General features: G+C 43.2%; 1 protein-coding gene across 1 annotated transcript; it reads right to left on the minus strand.

The window, feature by feature from the left end:
* Positions 1-26343, minus strand: cpne7 (copine VII). Its single transcript, XM_076155881.1, has 15 exons — positions 26170-26343; positions 22159-22341; positions 21729-21803; positions 20430-20504; positions 14923-15006; positions 14731-14820; positions 13760-13858; positions 13537-13623; positions 12448-12507; positions 10838-10971; positions 5376-5430; positions 2689-2740; positions 2198-2331; positions 1111-1347; positions 1-153 (listed from the first exon to the last, which is right to left on the minus strand). The coding sequence occupies exons 1-15, from the start codon at positions 26341-26343 to the stop codon at positions 1-3; spliced, it is 1692 nt and encodes a 563-aa protein (XP_076011996.1).
* Between the last annotated feature and the right edge of the window lie 66 nt (positions 26344-26409).

Consider the following 26409-nt stretch of genomic DNA (forward strand, 5'->3'; position numbering starts at 1 on the left):
TTATTCTATCGGGGTGGTGGCGATTGGGGTGAGGATGGGGGTGTGTAAATCCCTGAGAGGACACATTGGAGAGATGGCCTTATGGCTGTAGTACTCCACTACTTGTTTGGGCACTTCGGCCAGGACACATTTGGCCAGGGCCGCAGGTGAGGCCTGCAACAAAGACAGAGCACAACTGGAGCTCATAAACAACGCCAGAGGAAGACAGTTTTTACTACGTGAAATATCAGGGGGAGGATGTTACGAGAGAGTTTGCGAGAAAAGGAAGAAATGACAGGTCTGGAGGAGAAAGGGTCAGGGGAGACTTGGGTTAGGGATAGATTTGTTAACGTTCAGGGAGGGATGAGGAGGTGAAATATCAGGGGGAGGATGTTAAGGGAGGGTTGGCAATAAAAGGTTGAAATGTCTAAAGGGTACTGCTATGTGGTTCTGCTCACAGGATGTCACCTTTCCTCTCTCACATCCTTCATCATTGTGCCATTTTCACCATGTTGCCCCTCTATCAAGATGTAATTTTACAAGCTAAAGCTGTATGAGCATCAGGTTTCTGTCAGAGCCTGGATGATTCAGACAGTACGATGTCAGGGTCGTAGACTGAAGTCTCTACTTCAGCATTATTTATTTCTCTACCATCTTAACATTGAACTGGTTACATCCAATCCCTATGCTTGAAATCCAAAACAACATTTATCCTTCTGTGTCATCAGGTTTAAGAGCCCTCCATATTTGACACAGTGGCAATGTAGAATGTAGGAGATAGCGGCTCTCTGTATAATAACATCCGTAGTGTTTCATCTGTTGGTATAATCAGCAGTTTTAGGTGTGGATGCACGAGAAGATACAAGAAGATGAGCTATGTACATTTGCATTTTGCATTTCAGTGACCTAGTTAATGGCCAGAAAATCATGACGCTGCCTAAAATAACCAGAGTGTCACTTCTATATAATGTAATATAATAAATCTATTCCATAACAGACAGTAATGGTTTTCAGCTGAAATGAAATGGAAACATTCTGTGTTTCTGCTTCAGGTCCCATGATGACCATCTGGCTATGGGCATCATTACATTTACAATCTGAGTGTGGGTGAAAGAAAACTTCACTACTGACCGTTTTGAAGTCCCTGAAGGGCACAAACTGCACAATGTCTCGAAGGACCGGTTCGCCTTTGGGTGAGCGTAGGACTCCATCATCTCCATCCAGAATCTGCATGTCTGTGAAGTCTGCATTGCCCACACCGACAATGATAATGGACAGAGGCTGGTAGGAGGCCCGTACGATGGCTTCACGAGTGTCTGCCATGTCTGTCACTACACCATCCGTGAGGATCAGCAGAATGTGGTAACGCTGGAAAGGGAAAAATAAAGTTATTCAACTCCTTAGCACCAAATCACAACCAGTTATCTGGAGGCACTTTTCCCATGGAGCAGGTCTGGACCGTGTTCTACTGCTCTCTGTAATGCATCATTCTAATTGGACAATCATGGCATTCAAACAGGCAATTCTTTTTTTATAATGGACCGCAAAATTGATAACAGACGTCCCACCTGGGAATTGAAGCAGCTATGACTCTTCCTGAAAACTCAATCAAGTCTCATTTCACAGTGTAGTAGAAGCCTCTAAACAGCTCTGGGCTGGATATCAGACTGCTTTTGCTATTCAATGGAAGGAGCTGCTTTGGATTTGGATTGGATTAAATAAATTGGGAGCCGGTGCAAATGAGTCTCTTCACAGTGTTGGACACATCTAACAATGTTCCGCTGGATATAATGGTTAGTTTTTACAAATTTACTTCCTTTTCCCATCCTCATTAGACCGTCAGCCAGGGACGGTTGAGACTGAGTGAAATGAGGCGCAATTATAAATGCAGAGGAGTATAGAAAACAGCGTCCATACAGTAATTTAGAATATATAATTGATACAGGGTTCCTTTGCTTATCCCCGGAGAGACATTAAATAAAGACAACAGTGAACTCAACCAACCATTATTTCTTGCAGGCACTCAGAAAAAACTGAACCAGTGTTACAGAAGTGTGTTTCATTACTGTCATCCATCCCTTAATGGATGGTTCCTCTTCTGTGGCATAGGGCTTCATGGCTGTAAATAGTGATGTGACCCACAGATGATTCACTCAGGAGTGCACAGTGAGAGGGACGGCAGTTATGCCTACATAACAGATGATACAGAGACACTCACAGAGGCGTCTTTAATGTTCCCGTCACCAGCTGCTAGCTTGGCTATCCTGTTGATGATGGGAGAAACATTGGTGGGGCCATACAACTGGATCTTAGGGAGGCAGTTCTGGTAAGCCTCAACCACTCCTTGGATTTCTAATAAGCATGAGCACAGAGGAGAGAGAACACCAAAGTCTAGCACAAAATCCTGAGACACAGAATCTCATTTTATCCATGCATTTGGGAAAACTAATCTATAAATTTACAATGAGATATGCAGAAACAGGTGAGAGAGGGCATGAGAGGATGAATTATAATACCATATAAAACATTTGTCTTTATGTTTTAGCCGGACACATTGCAAGATTCTGAATGTGAAATATTGCATCATCAGCATGGAGATTTATTTTAGCAGGAAACTGGTTGTAAATGTGTGTTTATAGACTTGGGTGCTGGCCAGACTAAGTTATGTGCTCAATACAGAGTGCACCCAGAAAGGAAACCCTCCTTTACCTTCACATTCATCATCATCTGGGTTAAAATTTATGGCAAAGTCATGAGACACCTGTGAGTGGAGAAAGAGAAACATGATTAAACAGAGCTCCCTTACAAGATCAATCAAAACAAAGCTATTGTATTTAAAAGGCTTTTGTAGAAATTGGCTTCCCCCAAACAAATGTCTGTGTGTATTTTTGTGATTGTGATCGATGCACACGGTTTGGTAGCTGCCAATTTCGGTTTTGCTTACAATCTTCTTAGTTTTAGCTCACCTCACTGGAACTGGATGACAAAATGTTACACAAGAAGCAACATCAGGCAAGTCTGCACTTCCTGGCTCACTCTTTTCCATCTTGAACACACAAGGCCTCAGCTTATTAAGGTTATGTGAAGACCTGTAGTGATCCCCAGATGCCTGACCTACAGAGCCGCAGTACATCACTGCCCCCTGCTTTGTCTAACATGTCTAGAAAGACAAATGGTAACACGGCTCAGCCTGAAAGACAAGACACTTGAGGTGGTGGCGTTGGGTAGGTGCCGGTCATTAAGGAGTCTTTCTTCTTTCTTCTTGTCTTTTTTCCTACATTAAGGTTTTCTCTGGAGTTTTTCCTCGTCTTCCTAGAGAGCTTTGGGCTGGGGTCAGGATTTTTCCCGATGTTGTGGGTCTGTAAAGCCCTTTGAGACACTGTTGGGCTATACAATTAAAATGGACTTGACTAATTAGTGCTATTTGGATAGGTTGCTTCATTGGTCTAAACTCTAAATACACTGCAGTAGACGATATTCACACCTTACTGAATTCCACCAACAAGAAATTCTTCCATTAAAGTCTCAACATTGAGTTTCTGACTGAACCTTAGTTTGTGCCTGGTGACTCAGAGATCTGGGAGTTGTCCTTCAACAAAGGAGACATCATGTCACTCCCCCATATAGAGCTTGGCGACAGTAAATTGAAAGACAAATCCACACAATTAATCTCTTCCTCTGAGCCACGGCTGCACTCATTTCACTTATTGCTGTGAGTCATGTGAGTGACAATGTGTTTTCTTCCTCAGCCAGGCCTTTTTTTCTCATTCAATGTTTGGTATTTACTAAAGAGAAAACTATTCAATCAAGTTTTATTACAGTCTTTCAGACTGCAATATTACAATTATAATTATTCTTGATGTGTTCAACAGCGGCAATTACCAGCTTTGACACTCTTTCTGATTAAAAAAGGCATAATTTGTGTCGAGACATGCCTCGTGACTATTGAGCAGTTGTAAAAATGTATCTGCAGAATAACAAGATGGAACATTGGGACAGACAGAGCAGAGAAAGTGACTCTCTGTGGTGATATCACAGTCTGAATGGCACAGATGAAAGAGGATATAACTCCTTCTCAAGGCCAAATACACGAAGAACACAACTATGAATGAGCCAGACTTTGATCCTAATTCTATAATAAATTGTATTTGGCAGGGTCTGCTGCTGGTGGAACAGTTTATATACTACTGTATATGCAGCATGTAGTACAGCAGATTATCATCTGGTTCCCTCTGTGTCATCCCTCAGCCAAACATCAGCTTGATTCTGTTCATGTTGAAGCGGTTTCATTTGCAGATATTAATTGGTTTTCTTTCATCTTTGCATTGTGCTACAACAAGAGAAAGGATCTTGTGTTTCATCTCAGTAAATCCATTAGTGCTTCACAATGTGGAACACAGTGAAACCTTTGATTCCCTACACCACACACTGTTAACACACACATTTAACAGTGTGTGCCAGAATGTAATCTGACACTTAATTCACGTATCGTTGGGAAGTTTTTGTTTAACTGTTGCATTGTTTTGCTTTGGAAATGGAGTAAGCCTGCAATTCAATGTGCTTGGAAATCGGATATTTCAGGGTTGATCAATCAATCAAAAAGCATTCCAGTGCTGTGAAAAACATGTAAAAAGCTGTCCATCCATCCGCCTAGACAAGAGCATCACCAGTCACCATGTTGTGACGTCAGGCAGATAAGTGTCAGACGTAATTCAAAGATGTGTTTTCCCATGTTGGGAGTTGCACAGTGGAGACATAATGATCTAAACTCAAGCAACAGCAGGGACAGAAGACCCCTGGGTCCGTCAAACAGGTGGAGCCTGTTTTACAGATGAGCAACATGGGAATACAATGTTGACTCCTTTAATTTAGTCAGAGCCATGAAAAATGAGCAACATATATATATGTATATGTATATAATGGGAGTTTTTACATTACACCTAGGGTAGACCAGTGTGTGTGGGTGTGGGTGTGTGTGTGTGTGTGTGTGTGTGTGTGTGTGTGTGTGTGTGTGTGTGTGTGTGTGTGTGAGTCAGGCTTCTCCCCGGGGTTCTATTCACAATCACTGTAGACATTTGTTTCTCAGAGTCCAATTTACTTAAACTATCACACAAGAACTCTCATGTAATTGAGCACCGATGCCAAAGGGCTTTCATTTCAACAGGTTGATATCTGAAGACTACGGGCTTATGAATAGAAATAATTAAAAAAGTAATGAGTTTTAAATGCTGTTTCATAAATTAGGTCAAGGAAATCCGTTTATTCAATACAGACCCAGGGTGAGATGTGGGTCAGGGTTATGAATACATGCATAATGTGAAGGGAAGGTCAGCAGGACAGACAGCGGAGGTCTGGGACCGAGGAAAAGCAGGGAACACACCAGAGATTACACTCACCTCATAATTAGGAGGAATTCTGGCACCAAATCCCAAAGCTGAAAATCTTTTGTCGCTGAAATGAAAAGTAAATAAATCATTAATAAAGCTGCTGTAGTTTTAATCTGAGATCATTTTGCAGTGATCAACTGAAAGAAATGAATGGATTATTCATCGGTTCACTTTTCCATCGGGGAGCCCTCTGGTTGCTTGCATTTGTATAAATGTTAAAAGCCTGGAATGCAATTAGAAAGCGGCCCTGATGTGCCTGCAGCCATGTTCTGCACCTGTTCACCAAACCTATTAGTGGTTTAATCCTCTCTATATTCCATCACGCCGTTCTGAGGGGCCGGTGTTGCTGTAAGAGGCTCCACTCTGCTAGATTGCTTCCTCCTTGCTCAAGACATTTGTTCACAGTTTCATATAAGTGAAAAAAATGAAGCGTGGAGAAATACTGTACAAATGTGACTAAGTATCTACCGACATCATTTGAAAGTGTAAGTGGCAGCGCTTGATTGTGACCCCATCAAACACAATCATGCCTGGATCAATTTCCTCTGGGTTTGAAAGTGAACAAAGCCGCACATCTATTGAGTTTGCTAGCTGGCACTGAGAAGAAGAAGAAGAAGAAGAAGAAGAAGAAGAAGAAGAAGAAAACGTTGCTCACATCCTCTTTGTCTTTTGAGATGGACAGTGATGAAGTTCTCCCTTTGCACAGAGACGTTCAGTATTTGTAGGAACATGACATCCTTCATGGGACACACAGTATATATAATAATAGTCACAGTAATAAGAGCAGCAGGGACATCCAGGTTCCCAAGTGCACTGTGTGTGTTTTTCTCATTATTTCTCTTCTTATAAAAAGCTCGACAAACCACAGAACCTTTGAAGAGCTTTTACTTTTTTCATCTTAGATTCAGCAGCACATTTTCAAAGGCGGCCATCATCCATAGAATCCCTTTTTTATTTTTTAAAGAACTGCTAGGAGTGCGACGTGTTTGTGTGTGAGCGCTGCTTGGAGTGGGAACTATTACCAATAGTAAGTTAGGTGCAGCATTTAAGGAAAAGCAAATTCAGTTCTTGGCCGTCAGTGTAGCAAGAATCTAAACCTGATCTGTCAGTCTGTACGCACCCAGTGTGCACCACAACAAATGTGATATAAGTCAACAAAGCTGTCAAACAAACTCTCCACATACTCACATAGTGAAATTGAATGTGCTGGAGAGTTTCAAATGCAGTAAAACAGCCGCCATGACTGTTGCTACCATCAGGCTACATGTCATGCTAACATATGGCCCCTAGAAAACAATGACCTCCTTAAACAATCCAAAGACACAGAGCAGCATTAGTAACCCACTGTCTCTCTTTAGCTTAAGTTTACTCTCCAACTCCTCTTACGCTTCTGAAATGTTCAACTCTTCACACCGCGAGCTGCCTGGATTATCTGTCTGCTGTGATTGTATTAAAGCATTTTTCAAACACAAGAAGCTGCTTTATATTGCTATTGAGGCTCCTGAACGCAGCTCAACCTCCCTTTATCACTGCGAGCAATACTTTGACATTTGTAATTGATTCAATGTTTGTACCATAAATATTGAATAGTGCATGTTTATGCAAATACAAGAAAAGTCAGGATTTTACGCCTTAAACAAGTAATACTGCTGTGATCACACGGCAATGTTGATGTGATCTAAATCAACAGGGTTACAGCCATGGTGTCGCTCTTATACGTTGCTAAATTGTTCTTTTCAGAATAATATTGATCTGAGGACATCTTTGACTCTCTGTGACTCTTTGTCTCTTCCTCAGGTGCTCCTTGTTCAGGTCAGTGTGTCCTCACTGTCATAGCTCAGTACTGGTGTGGAATCATAACTATGTTATATTAAAACAACCACAGTGCTGCTGCAGCATTAACCAAACACACACACTCGGGTTGTTTTGGATAATTGCCTGTGAGACCAGGCAGGATATAGAAAAAACTAATTTATGACTAAGATTCTCCTAATAATACGATTGTATGTGTCTTGCACAAGCATCCAACCTTTTTTCTGTCACACCAATGCTTTGATTTTGAAGTGTTGATTGGAGAAACTTTGTCAACTCACACACACTAAATGGCTCTGAGGCACCATGCACCACTATCAGATGGGTGTAATGATTTCCCACATCCTTTCACATTAACACACAAATATAGTAACAACAACCAGCAAGACCAGATGAGTCAAACATGAGTTCAAGCTCCTCATTATCAGAAAGAAATCAGGTCTACGGCTCCACATTCTACAATACAGCAGGTATGAACTCCCTTCTGTTACAATCTAACAAAGTCATGTGGGCTTTGCCCTCGGCCCAGCACCAGTATGGTTCATGTTTTTATCCCATTATTCATCAAGTGAAATGCATGGAGATGTGCTGCACGGATTCACTGCAGGAAAATCCATTATTATGCATTTCCTGTAACTGAAAACCAACAGAAAACAGCTCCCAGTGTGGTAAGACCCAAGATGCTGACACTGATTTCTAGATAAGTAGATATTAATATTGGAAGCAGGTGGGTTCAATGTCACAGCACGGATGTTTAGGATATTTAGGAAAATCAAACATATACACACACTGTATATACGTAAATACATATGAATAAATGATTGTCTCTTACATAAGCATTGCATGAGCTCTGCATTTGCATTCAGTGTTTATGAATGAATCTCTTCCTAATGGGTCTGTAGAGACGTACACACTCCAAAGGCGAGTCTTTGCTCTTGACCCCCCGGCTGTGGTGAGAAGAGCTTTCATGACACCAAAGACGTGACCATGGTTTTCCTCATATGGATTTGGTTGTAAAGCACACCGTGGTCCCTGCTTTCTCACTTGTCAGCACATGTGAGAAGCACGGGGAGATGTGCCGAGATAATAACCCTCTCAGCAAGGTAAATGAGCCTCAGCCCACACAGACAAAAGCTCCATAATGCACTCCTCTGCAAGGACTCCACAAGCCCACATCACCTATATTCACTACAGGCTAAAAGGTTTGCTTGCCCACATTTTCTACCTCAATAACATTTCCACTTTGAGAGGGGAGGACTGCCTACACTCAGTTCACCTAGAGGCATGTTTGTATGTATGATACTCTTGTACATTCAACTAATAGAGTCACAAGGAGGAGCTACTAATATTCTGACAGGTTTTTCCGTGTCTCCTTTGTGATCTCTTCATGCTATAATAAGCCAGACTGCGACCCCCCTGATATGCAATAGGAGGATCTGCATAAATCAAGAGTATTAAGCCCCATCTGAATGTTGACACTGACACAGATCTAATTCAACATGATTTCCCATGAAGTACCTGCGAGCCTGATGGTGATGTTCACAAATCACACATTCATTGCAAGACAAACGTCTTGTGCGTGTGTGTGTGTGTGTGTGTGTGTGTGTGTGTGTGTGTGTGTGTGTGTGTGTGTGTGTGTGTGTGTGTGTGTGACTAAAGCCAAAACCTTTAAACCACAAAAATATGATTGCAATTATCCTCTGTGGTTTTCACGATGCCTCTAACCAACAAGCCCTAATCGCTTGCCTGTTCTCCAGTGCCTGTTATCCCAGTGTTTGCTCCTATCTCTTGATCTGCTTGCTTGCAGTTCAGGGTAACGAGCCCATTTAAGGACCAGTGATGCTGCAGATGCTGAGAGGAAACTGTCCTTGTTATTAACAGAGAGAAACAAGACTATGAGGGACACTTCAGGGATACTTGACAGTTCATAGTGTTGTTTTAATATTGTAATAGATAGATAGATGGGTACTATTCATCCCCCTGGGGAAATTCAGGGGGGTGAACACACAATAATGTCACCCGATATGATTATAGGTATTAGGAAATGAAAAAACCCAGCCAAAACACATTTCACTTGATATGGACTCATTCCAGCTCATATTGTACCTTCACCCTGAGTTCTAGGGCATACACACAGTTTACAGCCATGACCTTGTTACTGTGAGACAACAGTGCTAACCACTTGGCAACCAAGCTGGCCAATAGAGAGAAAGAGGCGAGACTATAATAATGACAGGACCGAAGCAATTTGTCAAAAGAGACAAATTGCACCTGCTGATCGTCCATCCAGAGAGGAATATGCCGGATGTTTTCTTAAAAATTGGCACATTATTTTTGACGAATATATCCATCCTTTCTCTTTCCTCACTTATCCTGGAGCCTTTCCCAGTGGTGTCCAGACACCATGGACGAGTCACACAGAGACAGACTCAATCCCACCGCCATTCACACCCACACGCAATTCCTCTAATGCCTCATACACACGACACCACTTTAAAGTTAGATCGCTGTGCGGTTCACAGTACATGACCGTGTTGTCTGGCATTCTTGAGGTGTCATGAGGTGTATGGGTTGCATATAGGTTGGAGGAAACGTGGGCTGAAAGTGGACATGGGAGGAACCAGGGAACCTCACAGAGAAGCTCAAGTGGCCCGGGCTACATTCCAAAGCTTACCAATGCCAAGCAATAATTTGAAAGCTCCAGGATCCACATCTGCATCATAATTGAACAAGTTTCCAGATTATAAACTTCAACCACGTTTCATCAAAATAAAGTTTTAAGTAATCCTGCTAAAAACAACAAACACACAAACCACAGGAAGGGAAGTGAAGAGAATAAGCTACTCAGTAATTATCTTAAAAATGCCTTTGTTGAGACAAAAATGTAGCACAGTGGCATTTGTGCAAACAATTTCCATTTCCCCAAACAGAAACTCAAAGGTGGAGATCTGATTTGCATATAATCAAAAGGTTATTATTTCCTTTTTGAAAACCAAAAACATTTGCAGGAAATTACTAGCAGACGTGTCACCACTGATGTCTGCACAGGAACTGAAGGTCAGATCTGTCATCTTCCTGATAGATTCTTAAAAGATGGAAATTAATAGATGCTTTGATAGAAATACCAAAGTCCAAACACAATGATATTCATGGAATGACTTGGCAGCAGAAAGCACACTAGTGTGTCTACGTCCTTGACTGCAGCTATCAAGCACATCTTCACCTCCCAGATCAGACTCATGCATAAGTAATGTAGGTGGAGGCCACATTTGCTTGCTCTAATTTTCCCGAGTACAAACACGTTCTCATGCTGTAACGAGCAAAGGGTTTCAACAGATGTGTACATGGTGTAGAAAACAACTGCAGCTTATTATTCAGATATAGGAAAACAAAGCAGTAAATGCATGAAAGGTCTAGAGGGGTTGATGGTACAGAGCCCAGATACCTGAGCTCTAATTCAAACTGGTAAGCAGAAATATAATAACATGGCATGACTCTGGTATTATGTTTCAGTGTTCCACAATTTCCATCACAGGCCTGTTTGCTAAGATGCAGATGAAGCGGCTGGAGGCTCCCTGCCCTTCCATTGCACAGCAGGAGACAGAGACGATCCCTGTAGGCATCAAAGAGCCTTAGTGAGAAACAAAAGCAAGACAAACCTGTCGTAGTCCTGACAGATCTCCCCCACTGCTATCAGAGCCTTCAGGTACTCGTTGGGCTGGTACGGGTTGATGTAGTGCAGTGAGCAGCTGTTCCTTGGGTCTCCATTAGAGGCTGTGAAGTCAATCGCCACCTGGTGAGAAGAATTAACCAGTGTTATTTATTTAAACTTCATTTTCCTGTTTATTCTTTGCAGTATTAATATCTCATCTTCTATCAGCAAAGGAAGCGGTTTATTCCGCATGTTTGGAGATCTCTAGGAGGGATATAACTATGACATCACTGTGACATCATAGCCTTTACTGGCTCTTGGATCCAGTCTGAAAACTTTCTTGTGAAAATTTAAGCTATTTTTAAATTTTCTAGCAGGCACAAATTCAAATGGGTCATAAACTAGGTCTGACATCTGTCCGTCTGTGAAGCATCTCAGTATGTATAATAACAAACATGCCTGTAGGAACGCAGCTGTTGGTCATGCTCCAGTTAAGGTGTTATTCTGCTTAATTTGTTTACGTGCACATTTATCGCCAGGCACAAAAAGTATGACCACCCCAAAATAGTAACAGTAGGCACACCTCGCCTCCATGCACACACACACACACACACACACACCTCCAAGACTCCAAGTGTTCAGTACATCATTGCACTGTAGACTGAGTGCAGCAGGTGCAAGTAACGCCCAGGTGAGAGCAGATAAAGACCTTTGGGTGTATAATTGGACTAATGGGCAGTAAAGGGAGCAGCATTGTAAGTCAAGACACATGTTTGGTTTGTATTTTGAGAGCATAAACAATATGCTTTCTAAAGGAAACATTAGGTAAGAATGATCTAACAGCTACTCAACCATCACATGTTGTTATGTTGTAACTGTGTGAATTGTGTAAATGTCTGAGTGCATTAATATTCTGTTTTTCTAAGCGTCGGGAATTCTAAACAGTTTTCCTTTTCTTAAACTGGCCTCTTAAGGGACTACAGATGAAATCCCTACATGGAGTTGTGACATATGTTGCATCATATTATCTTCTATCCTATCCTGAGCAGGTGGCTTTATGCTTGACCCTCTGATTACGCATTATATAAATTAGCAACATTATAAAGACTAATTTACTAATTCCATAAATTGCTGTGATGAAGTGTGCATGCCGTTCTGGATGGCTTGGCACTTGTACTTTTTACACCCACATAGGCTGAAACAGCTGCAGCACCCAAATAGATCTAAGCAGCAACTGCAACAGGACCGAGAGCAGCGCAGGCCTCACCATTAATATTCATAGGTTCTGTAATCCAGTCACAGAGTGAGAGGAGAGGTAGCCACACACACACAGAGGGCAGAAGACCAAAGGGCTGCAGCTCAACAAAGATTTTAATTCATTCCAGGAAGCCGCCTACAACAAGTGAAATAGCAGCGAGCGCGGATAGAAAAGCATTTAAACACACGTTCCCTCATTATTCAGCTCCGGATGACTGCATGTAGTCTGCAACTGGACCAAAAATCCATACAAACGATCTTAAATGAGGAGTGAGTGGACATCCTGACACCAGCTGAGGGTCAGTGTGTTGTAATCTGCATGACACGGAACAGTCTCTGCACATCGTCTGCTCAATTTACCGTAAAGTGAATCTGGCATCCTCCCATGATGTAGTCCAAGAAGGAGTAGACTCTGTGGAGCTGCAGGAGAAAGAACATTTCTTGAAGGGACACTCGGGTGGGGGGTTGAACACTTGGCTATAATGTCGGAACCATCTGGTCATTAAAGCCTTGTTAGCTCTACAAACCTGCTGGCTGTACAGGGTAGCCGAGGAGGGAAAGGTGATAGATCTTGTCAAAGCAGTGAAAGCTGTTCTAAAAATATCCCGGGTGTAAAGAATCACGGAATACTACAAACTTTATGTACACAGAGAATCACCACACGAGATTGATTATGCATTGATAACTGGAAAGTCAGTGAGTCGGTGCCTCATGGACGTGACATCATTCTGAACCTTCTCTGTGCCGTCTGAGGCGAGTCAAGGCAAGTTTCTGTCAGCCAGGATCCCCGTGTGTGAATTGGTCAACAATGCCAATCACGAGGGTCGCCGAGGCAACACAGGCGCCATGGAGTTTGTTTAATAGCTGGACGTGTTGGCCACTCTGAAACATGGAGTGTGAATCATGTTGTTGAGTGACAATGGGAGACAAAGCTAACGAGGGAAGAGGCCAGGGGAAACGTCCTGCATGTGGTTTATCACTTTGCGTGTCAATTTATTTCATTTCGTTTCTGTTTTGCATGCACTGTCACTGTTCTGGGCCCAGCAAGAGGCAACTCACATTCAAAATTACTTATTAATAACAGAGAGGGAGTTGATCTGGGAGGATAATTTGACGTTTTTAACTCCTGGGTGGATTTTTATCTCATGAATGTGTCCCAGCTGTGTGCACTGCATTTAGCTCCGACTACCTGTAACAGAAATCTAATTACAGTGGGATCACAGTGGTTCTGTGAGCCCTGACAGCTGGCATTAACATGTCAGCTCAGTATCCAGATAAGGACAATGTGTTAATAACAAAATAAGAATGTGACAAAGATGACATCTGAGTAAAGTAAGACTGCATTGTGTGATGAAATAAAAGTGAAATTTAAGAAATTAAGATGAAGCAAAGAACAGAATTCCAATGTTAGTGTAGTAGATGACGTAATGTGTGACAACAGCGTCTTACCTTAAGGTCACTGAGGATGACAACTCCTGAATTTTTATAGTTCCTCTTCTTCTGTTTATACTTGGGATTGACACAATCCCACGACACCTTTAAGAAACACATTTAAAAACAGCAGCACTGACTGTCAGCATGGATCCACGTCATGCGTTTCATCTGTGATGGATTTCACCAGAGAGGCACATTGGGAACAGATGAAACAGATCTCCTCCCCTGATTTACTGACCTTATTTCCACCGGAAATCTTCTGCATGTCCCTGAAGGTGGCGTAGAACTCGCCGATGAAGTCATGTTTCCCCCTGGAGTCATAATCCCAGACTAGGCACTGTGACACACACACACACACACACACACACATGCAGCGTACAGTATCACGTTGATCAAACACAGATATGTTATTCAGACCTTAACACATTCTTTATTTAGCCTTCTCCTCGCCCCAGTTTTGGACCGTCCACTCTCCCTGCTCTTGCATTCCCTGTCACTGTCACTGTTTGCGCCCCACTGTGTGCCAAAGTGAAGGGTGCAAACAGCCAGGTGCTGTCACCTGCCAGTCCAGGCTGAGGGGAACGTGTTGAAGACTCACACTGTCCCACCAGATCCTGTCATTCTACGTGTAGAAGTCCCGACTAACCAGGAGGCTGCGGGAATGCTGACACCAGCTGGGGAGGAGCCCCGGGTCCCTGTGGTGGTGGCCCACTGTTTGATCCTGTCTGACCCTCCATGATGTCAAATGTTGCAAATTTAATTGGGCAACTGTATCCATTTTACACTTCAGTACTAAGAATTAGAATTTGTACATTTTTTTGTCACCAAGTTGACTTAGATTACGTACTTAGATTTTAGTCTAATGTAAGGAAAATTTAAAGAGAATTTCTTCAATTTCCCCCCAATTCTTCGGTTTAAATACAGGGAATATTAGAAAATGAACAGATACAAAAAGCAGAATAGCTTTATGCACTTAGGGCTCATTAACATGCCATAGTCATTTATTAATTCATTATTTGTTCATTCATCCCCCATGTATTCCCATAAAATGTATTGTTTTCATTCTATTCTTACCTCCATATATAAGTGTGTCGTACATTTAATGTGTAGTGTACAAGACACACAAACGAGTGTTGTTGTGTTTGTTTCTGGGCCTGTGACTTGTAATGACTTGGGACTTGTGACTTGCAGGTCCCGTCGCTCTCTCACCTTAAGCTTCCGCTCCTCATCGCAGCTGCACAGGGATATGAGAGACACCTTAAACGGCTCCCACACGGGGTTAAGGTTGTTTTTAATCACCTGGTGGAGTTTGGAAATATGGCGTGTTAAAGAAAATGTTAAAAATGCAAAAATATGCGAGTGTGTCTGGCGGAAGCAGAGGGGAGGACGAGATGGCTTCACCTCAGTTCTGTGCACAAGCTGTTCGGTCTCATCATCATTGATTCGGTAGATTTCCAAAAATGGGTCTGACTTACTAAAGAGATCCTGCAGAAACAGAGAAGATACAAAGTCAAAACAAAACTCTCCACCTGCAGGCTGCTTCTGAATGATGAATGTGAAATCACTGCAGGTCACTCAAACCTGAACCTGCCTGCAGGGAAGAATTGTTCTTGTTATTGTTCTTGTTATTGTAATTCCACCCAGTAATAAACTCTCCTGCCTTTGTGTACGTCTGCAACAAATCTAATCATGGAAAGTATATAAAACAGTTCATGAACTTTTTTTGACACTGACACTTGATTTGCTGAGGATTTCCACATTTAGCTTGTAGCAGAAACTTGGGGGGGGAAACATTTAAACTTTGAGGAATTCATTATCTGTTCCTCTCACCTTATAAATATTTATAATTTAGGCTCCATCCTCTCTCATCCTGCCCTGGAATCCATAAAATTTGATTTAGTTTCTTCCCATTTGGACTATTATGACTCTATTCACCTGCTTCAACAACTCAACACTCGGGAAGCTGCAGCTGATATGCAGAAGCAGCGCCTGAGCACGATTCTCCCATCACGACATCAAGCCGTCCGTGAAATACAGAAGTGATTTTCTGGACTCAAGCAGTTCTGTTCCAGGCCGTCTGTGTGCGTCTGCTGCAGTGTGAGAGGGGAGGGACGCTGTGAGTGTGTGAGCGCTCAAAATCTGCTTTGGTTGGCAGCTCAACCAAACTGACTGGTATTATAGTTTGAATGCTCTGCTGCATATATGAGCATGTTTTTTTTGTTTGTTTGCTCGGATTCCTAACCTGCATGTTTCCATATGGGATTCATTCTTTGGACCATCTGTTTTTGAAACAGGGCCCGGTGTCAGTCTGTGTCTGCGTCTCTGAATGAATCCACTCTGTCTTTTGTTTTCTTTTGTTGGAACAATGGACTATTTTCAGAACAGCACCACTGACTCACACAGAGCCGCACGGTGAACAGCAAAGTTGTTATTACAGCTTTTTGTTGGGCCTCAATGTCAAAAACACTTGGCTGGAAAACTCTCTTGTAGTTTATATTTTTTTGCCCATCCTGTTAAATTTGCTACTTCTGATTAACACTTCTGAACAGAAATTCTGTGTCTGGTGAGTGTTTTTGTAATCATCACATGATTGTAAATGAGGATATAGAGGTAAAGGTATAATGCACACTCTCATATGTGTAGCAGATCCAATGAGTCTCACACTGCTGTCTGTCTCTGGAGAATCAAAGGAAATGTGGAGTGGTTGCTCTGTTTACTCTCACTCTGATTGGAACCTCACTGAGGGAAGTGAGCGGGGAGGTTTTCTGGACACAGCTGAACCCCCAAAGATGTGCAGACGCCTTCTAACTCTCCACGGTGAAGATGTCAGAATGACCCTGGACTCATCAGATACATACACTCAGGATGAAAGAGTCTCCCTTAGAAGAGAGGCTGTGCTAGTGTGATGCTGTTAATACGTGAGCAAACCAACGTCTCATGCTGGAAGAATGAGTCACAACTATGGATGCGCCACCATCAAAATGTATCAGGTTCCTCCTTTGATCGCGTCCATCCTGACGTCTATGTTTCAGGAATCTAATTCATAGCCATTCATGTTGTCCTGCTTTTAAACAGACAGTCAGAGGGACAAACATGGGCCACAACATATCCTCCTTGTTGGAGGTCATAAATACTTGTGGGTTGTTTTCAGTTTTCCAATGTAAGGCAGAAATGTATGGAAGGAAAGAATGGAAATTGCCCCCTTCGGTGAACTCAGGTGTACAATTGGTGGCATATCGTGGCCTGTATGTTAAATTGTTCTCTCTTGTAGATTACAGGAGAGGGCGGCTGTAAAATTATACATCACGCCTCAGATGACAACATTCTCCAGGTTTCCGAGCATACAGGTATGAGATCTTATATGAAGTCCTTCACTGACCTTTTCCCTCAGCAGATTGTATTATTTAACTGCAGTTTCCTCCGATGCCGCCTTTCATCTCGCAGGAGGAAGATTGCCTTTCTGAAACATGTTTATTGGTTATCTGACCCGATATTTCAAACTGGGGAGCAGAAAGCTTTATTTTGTGCTCCATTGTGTTCCAAACATGCACCAGATGTATCTTAATAGGCCAGATCAGGTCTTTATTAGCAGCAGTGGATTCAGATGAACGATCTGTGGCTGCGTTACCCTAACGACCCCTCCCCCCTCCCCTCCCCTCATATTAGTTTGTGGTGCCTAACCCTGAGTATCGAGTCTTCTGAGAGTCGAGAATTCTCCAGTCAAGTGATTGTTCAGGGAAGAAAATAGATAGTGTGTGTGTAAAAGCGCCTGTGTGTGTGTGTGTGTGTGTGTGTGTTTGTTTCCTGCTCTGGTTAAGGGGACCCTGGGGGGGGGGGGGGGGGGGGGGGAGTATTGTGGATTGAGAATGAGGTGGTTAATGCTGCATTTCCCACCACATTAGCCAGATACGTCTCCCCAAGGATGGGAGAGAAAAAAGAGATGTGGCATCCTCTTTTTTTGTTGCCATGGTAACCAGTAACCATCAGCAGCATGAAATATAAGAGCCACATGTTAACAATGAGTTTTGAGCCAATCATTGGTGTTCTCATCATTCCTTCTGCCCTCTGTGGACTCTGACCCTTTCATACTTACTGCAGCGAAGAGGTCAGATGGATGTGCTGCCTGGGCCAATTATTGTTCCCTGTGTTTATTAAAGTTAGAGAATCACGATGATGCTCAATAATCATGATGATTGATCAAAATCACGATGCTTAGTTTAGTTTTACTGGCACTTTGATATCATTATAGACTGAGACAGATATACTGTGGAGACGGTAACAAGTCACAGTGTGTGTGTGTGTGTGTGTGTGTGTGTGTGTGTGTGTGTGTGTGTGTGTGTGTGTGTGTGTGTAAGCTTCAACTGTGTAAGTGATCAGTAGTAACATAAGATGGCTGACACCGATTCATCACTACCACCAAACTGCATATGACAGCTTTCTATGAGAACCAAACCAATCAAAAGCTATGATACTAAAATAATCTCCAGCAGGATTCATTTACACACATGATTTATGATCCCCATGTCCAGTAAAAGTGACTTCCCTGAGCTGCTGAATGCATGGATGAGAGTTGTAGCGGCTGAGAAGGAAACTCTCATCCCTGCATTCATCACCTCAAGACTCCACTCCTGCAGCAGCATGCAGCACTGAGGTTTGCTCTCCAGATCCGACTCCAGAGACCTCATCACCCCTGTACTTCCAAACCTCCACCGGCTCCCCGTCAGAAAAGAGAATCCACCTCAAACTTCTAATCACCACCTACAAAGCCCTCTGCAACCTGCTTCCATCACACCTCGCCCGTCTCCTTCCCCAGCACACTCACACCATCTGCTCCTGCAGCCAGCAAACACACTCTCTACACTCATTTGTTGATAAAATTCCAAAACTTCTTCCCTGATTTTTCTATACATTTTCTATAATGTGTGAAAGAATCCTTTACAACTCTCCTGCTTGTGTAAACGCTGTGTGTGTTATGTAAGAGGAAGTGTGAACATCCTGCGTCTCTTTTGTCCAACATGTCTATTTCTCAGCAGATAAATTCAACTGCATTTGTTCGGCATTGTGACTGACTGGAGTCGACTCGCTGCCAAATAGCCGAGCAGACATTAGAGGGATCAGTCATCTTGGGAGATTAGAATATCTCATAGCAACCAATATGTCTGGTTTCCCTCCATCATACAGGAGCAGATTCACAGGAAATGACCTGAGGGAAAATGACCTTCAGTGTTCAGCTTGACTCGTCCAGATTAAGACCATTATTAAAAGTGATCTTCATTACCATCCTTATTAAATATATATATTAAATTCATTCTCTAAAGCAGGAGTTTAATAGTTTGTTAGTAGGAGCTGCTGCTGTTTGGTCAGAGTGAAACCTTGAATGCTTCTGGGCCTCATGATTTAACACGCAGACATTTAACACGCAGTAACATGGCCACCGCTGATTCTTAATTAACATCCAAACAGTTAAAGTCATTCACACACAGCAGACAGGCAGCGGATTGGACATATGACAGCTGGAGGAAAAATACACCAGGTAGCAGAAAATAAAGTCTAAATTGCCAAACACATTGTGATGATGTAGCAAATGTTACTTTTTCCCAGGCTTCACCTTTGGCTCCATCAATCTCAGGACACCATCGCACTGAGCCAGAGCCAGAGCCTGAACTTCAAACACGTATCAACAAATGAGTCTTTACGGTGAGACTTCAGATAGTTGAGCTTGTAATTATGGGTGTCAGCTCCTGCTGGGATTGTTGAGTCCAAAAGGCTTTGAGCAGAGAGAGTGAGAGCAGGAGCAGGCGAGGTCAGTGATGAAATGTGAGGTGAACATGTTTACACCTTTACATGTGAACACTTACTGTCACAGCTGATTCTACTACAGTGACGTGATTTCAAACAGTAGCTTTGTCTCTTTATTACAAGGATCTATCCGACATTTTGGTGAGAAACTATAAAGTGGATGCGTTCAGGTCATATGGGGTCATATCTATATTTTTCAAATGTGTGGGTTTAACCTTTGACAGTCAGTTAGATGGAGCTGTAAGACGGAACAGTCTTCTGTCTTAAAGCAGGTCTGGGGGCAGATTGAACCAAAGTCCTGAACTGCCGCCAGCAACTAAATAAAACTTAATATTCAAAGCAAAGCAACAATCAGCTCCATTGGGATGTTTGCATTAGGTCGTTATGTAAACTTCAGCTGCTCCTCTTCCTCTGCTGCGGTTTCTCTCCCTCCACTGCAGAATCAAACTGTTCCTTCTCCTTCTTTGTGCTTCCTCGCTTACATTCAGACGGTACGTGGGCTCAACATTGTATTTGCATTTGTTTGACATGGATTATACAAAAACATATATTCACATCAGATTTGACTCATTGGCTCCGTTAGACGTTTCATTAATATGTGATTTTGTTTTGATACTAAGATTTCAGCCACAGACTAAACACAGAGATCTGCCCGTCATGGTGGCAGTGTCAGGTGACGTGCTGATACAATGGAAAACGCTCTGTTGACTGTTTCAGAATCCACTCATAAGAATGAAATGCTGCTTGAAATTCATGAATTCATAAAAGGTGTCTGATAAGGGAAGAGGGAACAGCAGATATCTCTGATTAGCCGGAGGCAGAGTGTGAGAGCGATTTAGGGCCTGATGGACATGAGGGATTGATTTTTGTTATTAAATATCCAGTTTGTGGAGCGAGAGAGAGAGAGAGAGAGAGAGAGAGAGAAAGGAGTGGGCGGAAGAGCTCAGAGGCGTTAGTGGTGGATTTGTTATTGAAATTACACCTGAAAACTTCAAGGCCAGTGATGCATTGTGGGATCTTTTTGAGGGCAGACAGTCAGAGCCACAACCATATGCTGGTAATACTCGCCTCATATTGATATTGCTCTGATAAAGAGGCACTTCTCTCACCTTATCATCCAGCTTCTTGGCGCAGAAAGAGAGCTCTACGTATCCGTTGTTGCCAGAGATCTCCTCAGCGTGCACCTGAAAGGAAAAATAAGATTAAAGCGCAATATTTGACTTGCATGGAGTTCATTATTCATATCATGTAAAAAAAAGAAAATGGACTCAACCATGCAATCTGCAGCTCAGGAAAGAAGTCAAAGCAAATCCACACAGAAGCAAGACCTCCACTGTGCCGCTGAGAGCCAGAGGTTTCATAGAAAGCAATGATGTGGAAAGATACAACCAACCGCCTCCAACACCTACAGCGCCCCACGCCGCAGTGGGACCTGTGGGGTCACGACCTCATCTCTTCAGCTAAATAACTACCACAATAACCACAAGGACAGGAATCCTGCCTGGACCCGGTGATTGCTGACTGCAATAATGAAGCTTCGGGTGGTCCTGTTATCTTATGCACATTTGTGTTTGCATCGATACTGCACATTCAAAGTCTAATGTGTGTGTGTGTGTGTGTGTTAGGAACCGTGAGGGCAGCAAACGTCTCATCTGTACTTAAGGTGCAGCGGGAAACAATGGTTCTACTAGAGAATGATGCAGAGGATGTTGGCTGGTCTTCAGTAGTCTTAGACAGACTTGTCTTGTTTGTCACACACTGCGGAGGCACTGCTGGCTCATTAGCTGTAATATGCTGCTTAATGAAGCGTCCACTCTTCACATTTGCTGTGTACTACTTATCCATTTATTAAGAATTGAGATTTGTTTCTGAGTGTGTTGGAGCTCTAGCAGGAAGAGCTCAGCGTTCCACCAGACACTAAACCCAGCACACACACACACACACACACACACACACACTCTGAGTGCTTACAGATGCTGTCCATTGAGTGAAGTGTTGCTCCAGCAGGTCACATGTTCTCTTAATGGCTCCAGTGACCTAAATCTAAACGGTGATTTGGGACACAGATCAGATTTTTGCTCTGATCTGCTATTTTTGTTTCACTTGCATTTGTGTTCCTCCATCTGATTGAGCATTTTCTGATTCCACTCAGTTTTCTTGATCGATTTACGCATTTTTACCTTCTCCTTTATCTGATACTCAGATATTCTTTCTTTTCTTGTCAGTCAAGTGCTCCATTTGAGTTGGAGTTGTATGAAATCTGACCTACGCCTGATTGATTGATAGAGAAATCACATCCATTTCAATTATTTCGCCCCAACTCTCAACAAAAACGTCAGCGATCTCAAAGTTCAACCATCTAGAACATTCCATTCACGTCAGCAGTAGCATTTAGATCCCAGACGTACCGTGATGGTTGATTTGCCGGCGTACTTCCCGTACTTCAACAACAAAGGCTTCAGCATCTTCTTCTGGGCAACAATCTGCAGAGAGCAACACGGACACAGTTTGTCCTTGAGCCTTCAGCAGTGAAGAGCGGTGCAGAGAATGAGTCACCAACACCAGACATTACTATCTGTCACTTATGCTTCCACACACACAAACACACACACACACAGGATGTACTACATCTACATATACTTAACATAATCATATGCATGTATGTCAAACAATGTGACAGCATCAGATGGTGAATTAGTCAGCGGCTGTGTGGCTTCTCTGTGTTTCTACAAGTGTCCATCACATTATAGCAGCTATTTCAGAACACCAAACCTGCAGGCTGCTAATGTTTCATATCGTGTATCACAGAGTTGTACAGTAACAACAAGCCCCGCCTACCTGGCCCAGCGTGCACTCCACCCCGCCCAGGAAGTCGTCATCGCGGGTGCCGATGCTGTGTGTGCCGTGAATGTCGTAGACCTCAAACCTCAGCTTCTGAACCTCCTCAAAGTAGTAGTCCAGAGTGAAGACCTTGGCAAAGACCGGGTGCAGGTTGCTCTTGATCACCTCCGTCCTGTCCAGCTGAGACAAAACCAAGAGAAAATGAATTGTTAAGGTATTTGTTTACTGGCGCTGTAACCTGGTGTGTAAAGAAAGTAAAGCTGCGTTTCTCAATTCAGCAGGATATGGACCAACATCGGCCCAAATCGGCATGTAAGGGAGCTTCTACATATTTAATACGCTTCAAACTGCTTCCTCTGGTGTGACAGATAAATGAACAAATGGTAAACCAAACCTAAATCCTCTGCTTTAGTGCTCCACACGCTAAGACAGGAGGTACAGAATGCTGGGAGGGAGCGGAGCTGCAAGGTTGACGCTTGAGGAAGAGGCCAATTAAATGAAATGTATGCCGAAACCGAAATGTGTGTGAAATTACATAAAAGCTTGCCATGTGTATTCATCACTTACACCTAATAGAGTTTAGAAGAGGTTAGGAGGAATGTAGATGTGTGATGCTCCTGCGCCCTACATGTGTTTTGTGAATGTGGTAAAACAGAACCACCAACACACTTCTGTGCCTGTGCTGAGTTCATGTGCAGAGTAGAACGACGTGATTTTCTCCCTTTCAGAGAACGATATGAGGGAAAAGTGAAGAGCTCTGACATTTAATCTCTGCATACACAAAACGCCCATGTTTGACTTTAAATGGCTGACACGGGAAAGCTGAGCTCTCTGAGGCCCCATCTGCTCGTGGCGAAGGATTTATCTCTCATACAGCTCCAGCAACATTTACATGCTGTCCAATTTTTTACATGGAGACGTCATCATACGGCAAAACATTTGTGCGTTTGGGGGATTATAACACTAACTGAGGCGAAAAGCCACAGTATCAGAATTCACACACACACAGGAGTGTATTTGTACGGTCCTGGATGGTTGAAGGAACGTTTTGGAATGAAGTGAACCTCTTTCTTCCATTACTGCTTAACACGGCTCATGTATAAATGAGACGTGTCATGAAAGGTTTGACAGCTGGAATTAAGCCATTACGCTAAATGTACCCACATGTTTTGATATCCTTTCATCTGTGACACAGGGAGTCTAGAAATGTGCCTTTTGAATAATACTATCACTGAGGCAGAACATCTTGCACCTTTTCCTTTCCATTTGTGCCTTCAAAAGTACATTTACCCCCGAGGGATTCAATTGTACCTTTAATCAAGTGGAATAACAATTATTCTATATTGGGAAATCCCATTTTCTCCCCAAGTGACGGATCCTACTTCTCCTTTCCTTCTCCAGGAGACGATGTAATCAGGAGACAGTGCTTCAGATCCCTGTATGCTTCTTCAAAATTTCAAACCAAAGATATATCTTGCAACTCAATTCCCCCGAAACCCAGACGAGATCTAGGACCCGAGTCGGTGTGTGTGTGTCCTAATGATCTCCTGGTCCGGCCCCAGTGATGTTAGAGGAGCTACACGGCTCAGGGTCTGTACGTCAGTGTGTCTTATGACCGAGTGGATGTGAGCAGAGTCCCTATCAGCTCTGTTCACGTGGTTCGTCGGAATCACCACGGGATAAAATTAGCTTTATTCTTGGTGAGACTGAGAGTGTGAACTGCAGTGCAGGGAAAGTGGAGGCGTTCTTTGTCGACGCAACAACTTGCAGCTGGTTAATTAGCGAAGCATCGTGCTGCTGCTACTGTTGGTGTTCTCTCTCTCTCGCCCTCTCTCTCTCTCTCTCTCTTTCTACTTGGGCTGTTTGGGTCGACCACATTTTGGATGGAGTCTCATGAGCCTCTGGTGTGTTTTCTTGTGTCTGCTTGGTGTCAGTCCAGACTTTTGGACCTTGTTGCCAGTATAAAGGTGCAGAGTAGAGGTCCAGACTCTGCTGAGCCTCTTTAACACACTGGTGACGCCTGTTTGCCACTTTGGCGGCGGATTAGAAAATACTGGATCATTAACTGCTGTGGCAGAATAACCTGATGAGTTCTCTGTACCTCCTTGGCAGAACTTTTAATAGCAATCCACAATGTCATTTAGCACAGCCGTTAGTATAATTAAATCTTTGTAAATTGTAGTAGGCGGGATCTGTTATGTTTCAAATCAATCTGGCAAAGTTCACAGGAAAGAGCCTCAGCCTCATCCAGCCCCCTCTGATACCGTGTTCATTTCTTCCCTGCTCATCTTGTCTTTGTGCCATCTGGATGGACAGATTTGGGATGAGTGTGTTTGTTGATAAAAGCTAATCAGAGCTACGGAGGACAGGTTGTGCCAAAGCCTGTGACGCCTGTTTGTTGTTGGTATGGGGCCAGAGCGGTAGAAAGGTAGCTGACATGGGAAATTAAAGCCTTTTTAATCAGTTCTCCCAGGTAGGATCTTGTCTATGTAGCTCATGCATAACAAGCCCCAGAAGCCTTCAACAGCTATCAAAAACAGAAAGAATAAGTTTCATATTAACTCATTATCCAGGGAAGACGCACAAAAGGAAACCTGCTGCCGGAGGAAATGTAAAGACTTTCCCACAATGCTCCTGGGTTTGTCCCCAGAATCAAACAGGTGCTGAGATAGGTAATCATGATGTAAGGGAGGAGGAGAAGAGGCAGAGCAACCGCGCTAAGAGGGGAGGCACAGTGGGAGGCCGGGGAAGAGAATAAAGCTTCTGCTGACACGAGCCGGCTCAGATCCTCACTCACATGGAAGTGTGAGGGAAAAATCATCCTCACATCAGTGCTGCAGAGGGGAGGTGAGAGAGAGAGAGAGAGAGAGAGAGAGAGAGAGAGAGAGAGAGAGAGAGAGAGAGAGAGATAGATAGATAGATAGATAGACGTCTCCCTGCATGTTTACCTCTGCCATCAGTGTGTGAATGGTTGAATGTGAGGTAAAGCACTTTGGTTTAAAAAATACAGTCTATGTACCATAACGGTATTTGGGGGATACACACACACACATACACACACACACACTGAGTGCCTCCACAAATGGCTCTCCTGTGACCAGGATCTGGCAGTAAGAGTTAATAATTATTTCCCTTTTCACCGAAAAGCAAGCAGTTGGTTTGATGAATGGCTCCATCAGAATAAAATCTACATAATTTGTCAGGCTCACTCACTTAGACACTTTTAACACATCCTCCTCCCTTAATGGAGACCTGCATGTTCATAAATGATGTAATTAACAGGGAAATAGGAAACCTGCCACCTTCACTCTGCATCGTTTCAGAGCTAATCCAAGAAGGTAAACATTCACTCTGACCACAAGCTGGAGTTCAACCTGCTGCATTAAACCAGCAGCCTGTGAGACTTCCCTTATATTGGATGAATACATATGAAGCATGCAAAATGAGTGCAAACTATAACTCTACACTACACCATTACTCAGTGTTATAAAGTGGATATCTAAACTGGTACAAACTGGCTGTGTTTTGCACTGCGGAGAGGATTTACTTCTTGTTGTGAATATTGTTGTGCTGTACTTTGTTATCTGAGCTCTCATGAGGTAATGCAGGTTTGGGTATAAGTGGATTAGAACATTGATATTCTTCATACCCCCCTTGCAGTTGTGTTTAAACTCTGAGACGTCACAGTTAATACTCAGGCAATGTTACCTGCAGCCTGATTCATTTGTAATGGGAGACAAGGGAGGGAGGGCCGCTTTTAATATGCTCAACATCTGAGTGTGCAATAACTCTGTGTGATAATTAAGAAGCCTTGTTGTTTGGATCATCTCAAGGGCCTGTAATTTGAACTCTGACGCGTGTGAGTCAGAGAGAGAGAGAGCAACGCACGATTCCCTTATAACGGCAAAGCGGGTAATGACTCAGACGTGCACATAAAAAGAATTGAACAAGCGCCTGTTTACGTATACAAATGAGAAAAGCAGTTTGTTATAATGAAAACAGTCTCACCTCCGTCCACTGTCCATTGGTCTGGACCATGAGGATGACACAGGGGTCAGACTTGTTCAGCGTGTCACGGTCCAGCAGAGCTTTGCACGAAAGACGCAGCTCCACTTTGGACACGCAGGCGACTGGACCGCTGAGGCTGGTGGCGGGGGAGGTGGCGTCCTGCATGTCATTCATCCTGGCTCGGGGAAGAGGAGCTGCCAGCTAGTGGAGCAGTGTGATCGCTGACCTGACGGATGGCAG

The sequence above is a fragment of the Genypterus blacodes genome, unplaced genomic scaffold (genome assembly GCF_046128005.1).
Source record: "Genypterus blacodes isolate CSIRO-AG114 ecotype Tasmania unplaced genomic scaffold, CSIRO-AGI_Gbla_v1 ptg000067l_1, whole genome shotgun sequence".
Lineage (NCBI taxonomy): Eukaryota > Metazoa > Chordata > Actinopteri > Ophidiiformes > Ophidiidae > Genypterus > Genypterus blacodes.

What these genes read in the sequence shown, in the direction of transcription:
- cpne7 (XM_076155881.1), bottom strand. Translation starts at nt 26,343, where the DNA reads ATGAATGACATGCAGGACGCCACCTCCCCCGCCACCAGCCTCAGCGGT. An exon ending in CCAAGAAGCTGGATGATAAG is followed by an intron (nt 15,007 to 20,429) that starts GTGAGAGAAGTG and finishes CTGTTTCTGCAG; the next exon opens with GATCTCTTTAGTAAGTCAGA. An exon ending in TCATCCTCAGTGACCTTAAG is followed by an intron (nt 12,508 to 13,536) that starts GTAAGACGCTGT and finishes TTTCTCCTGCAG; the next exon opens with CTCCACAGAGTCTACTCCTT.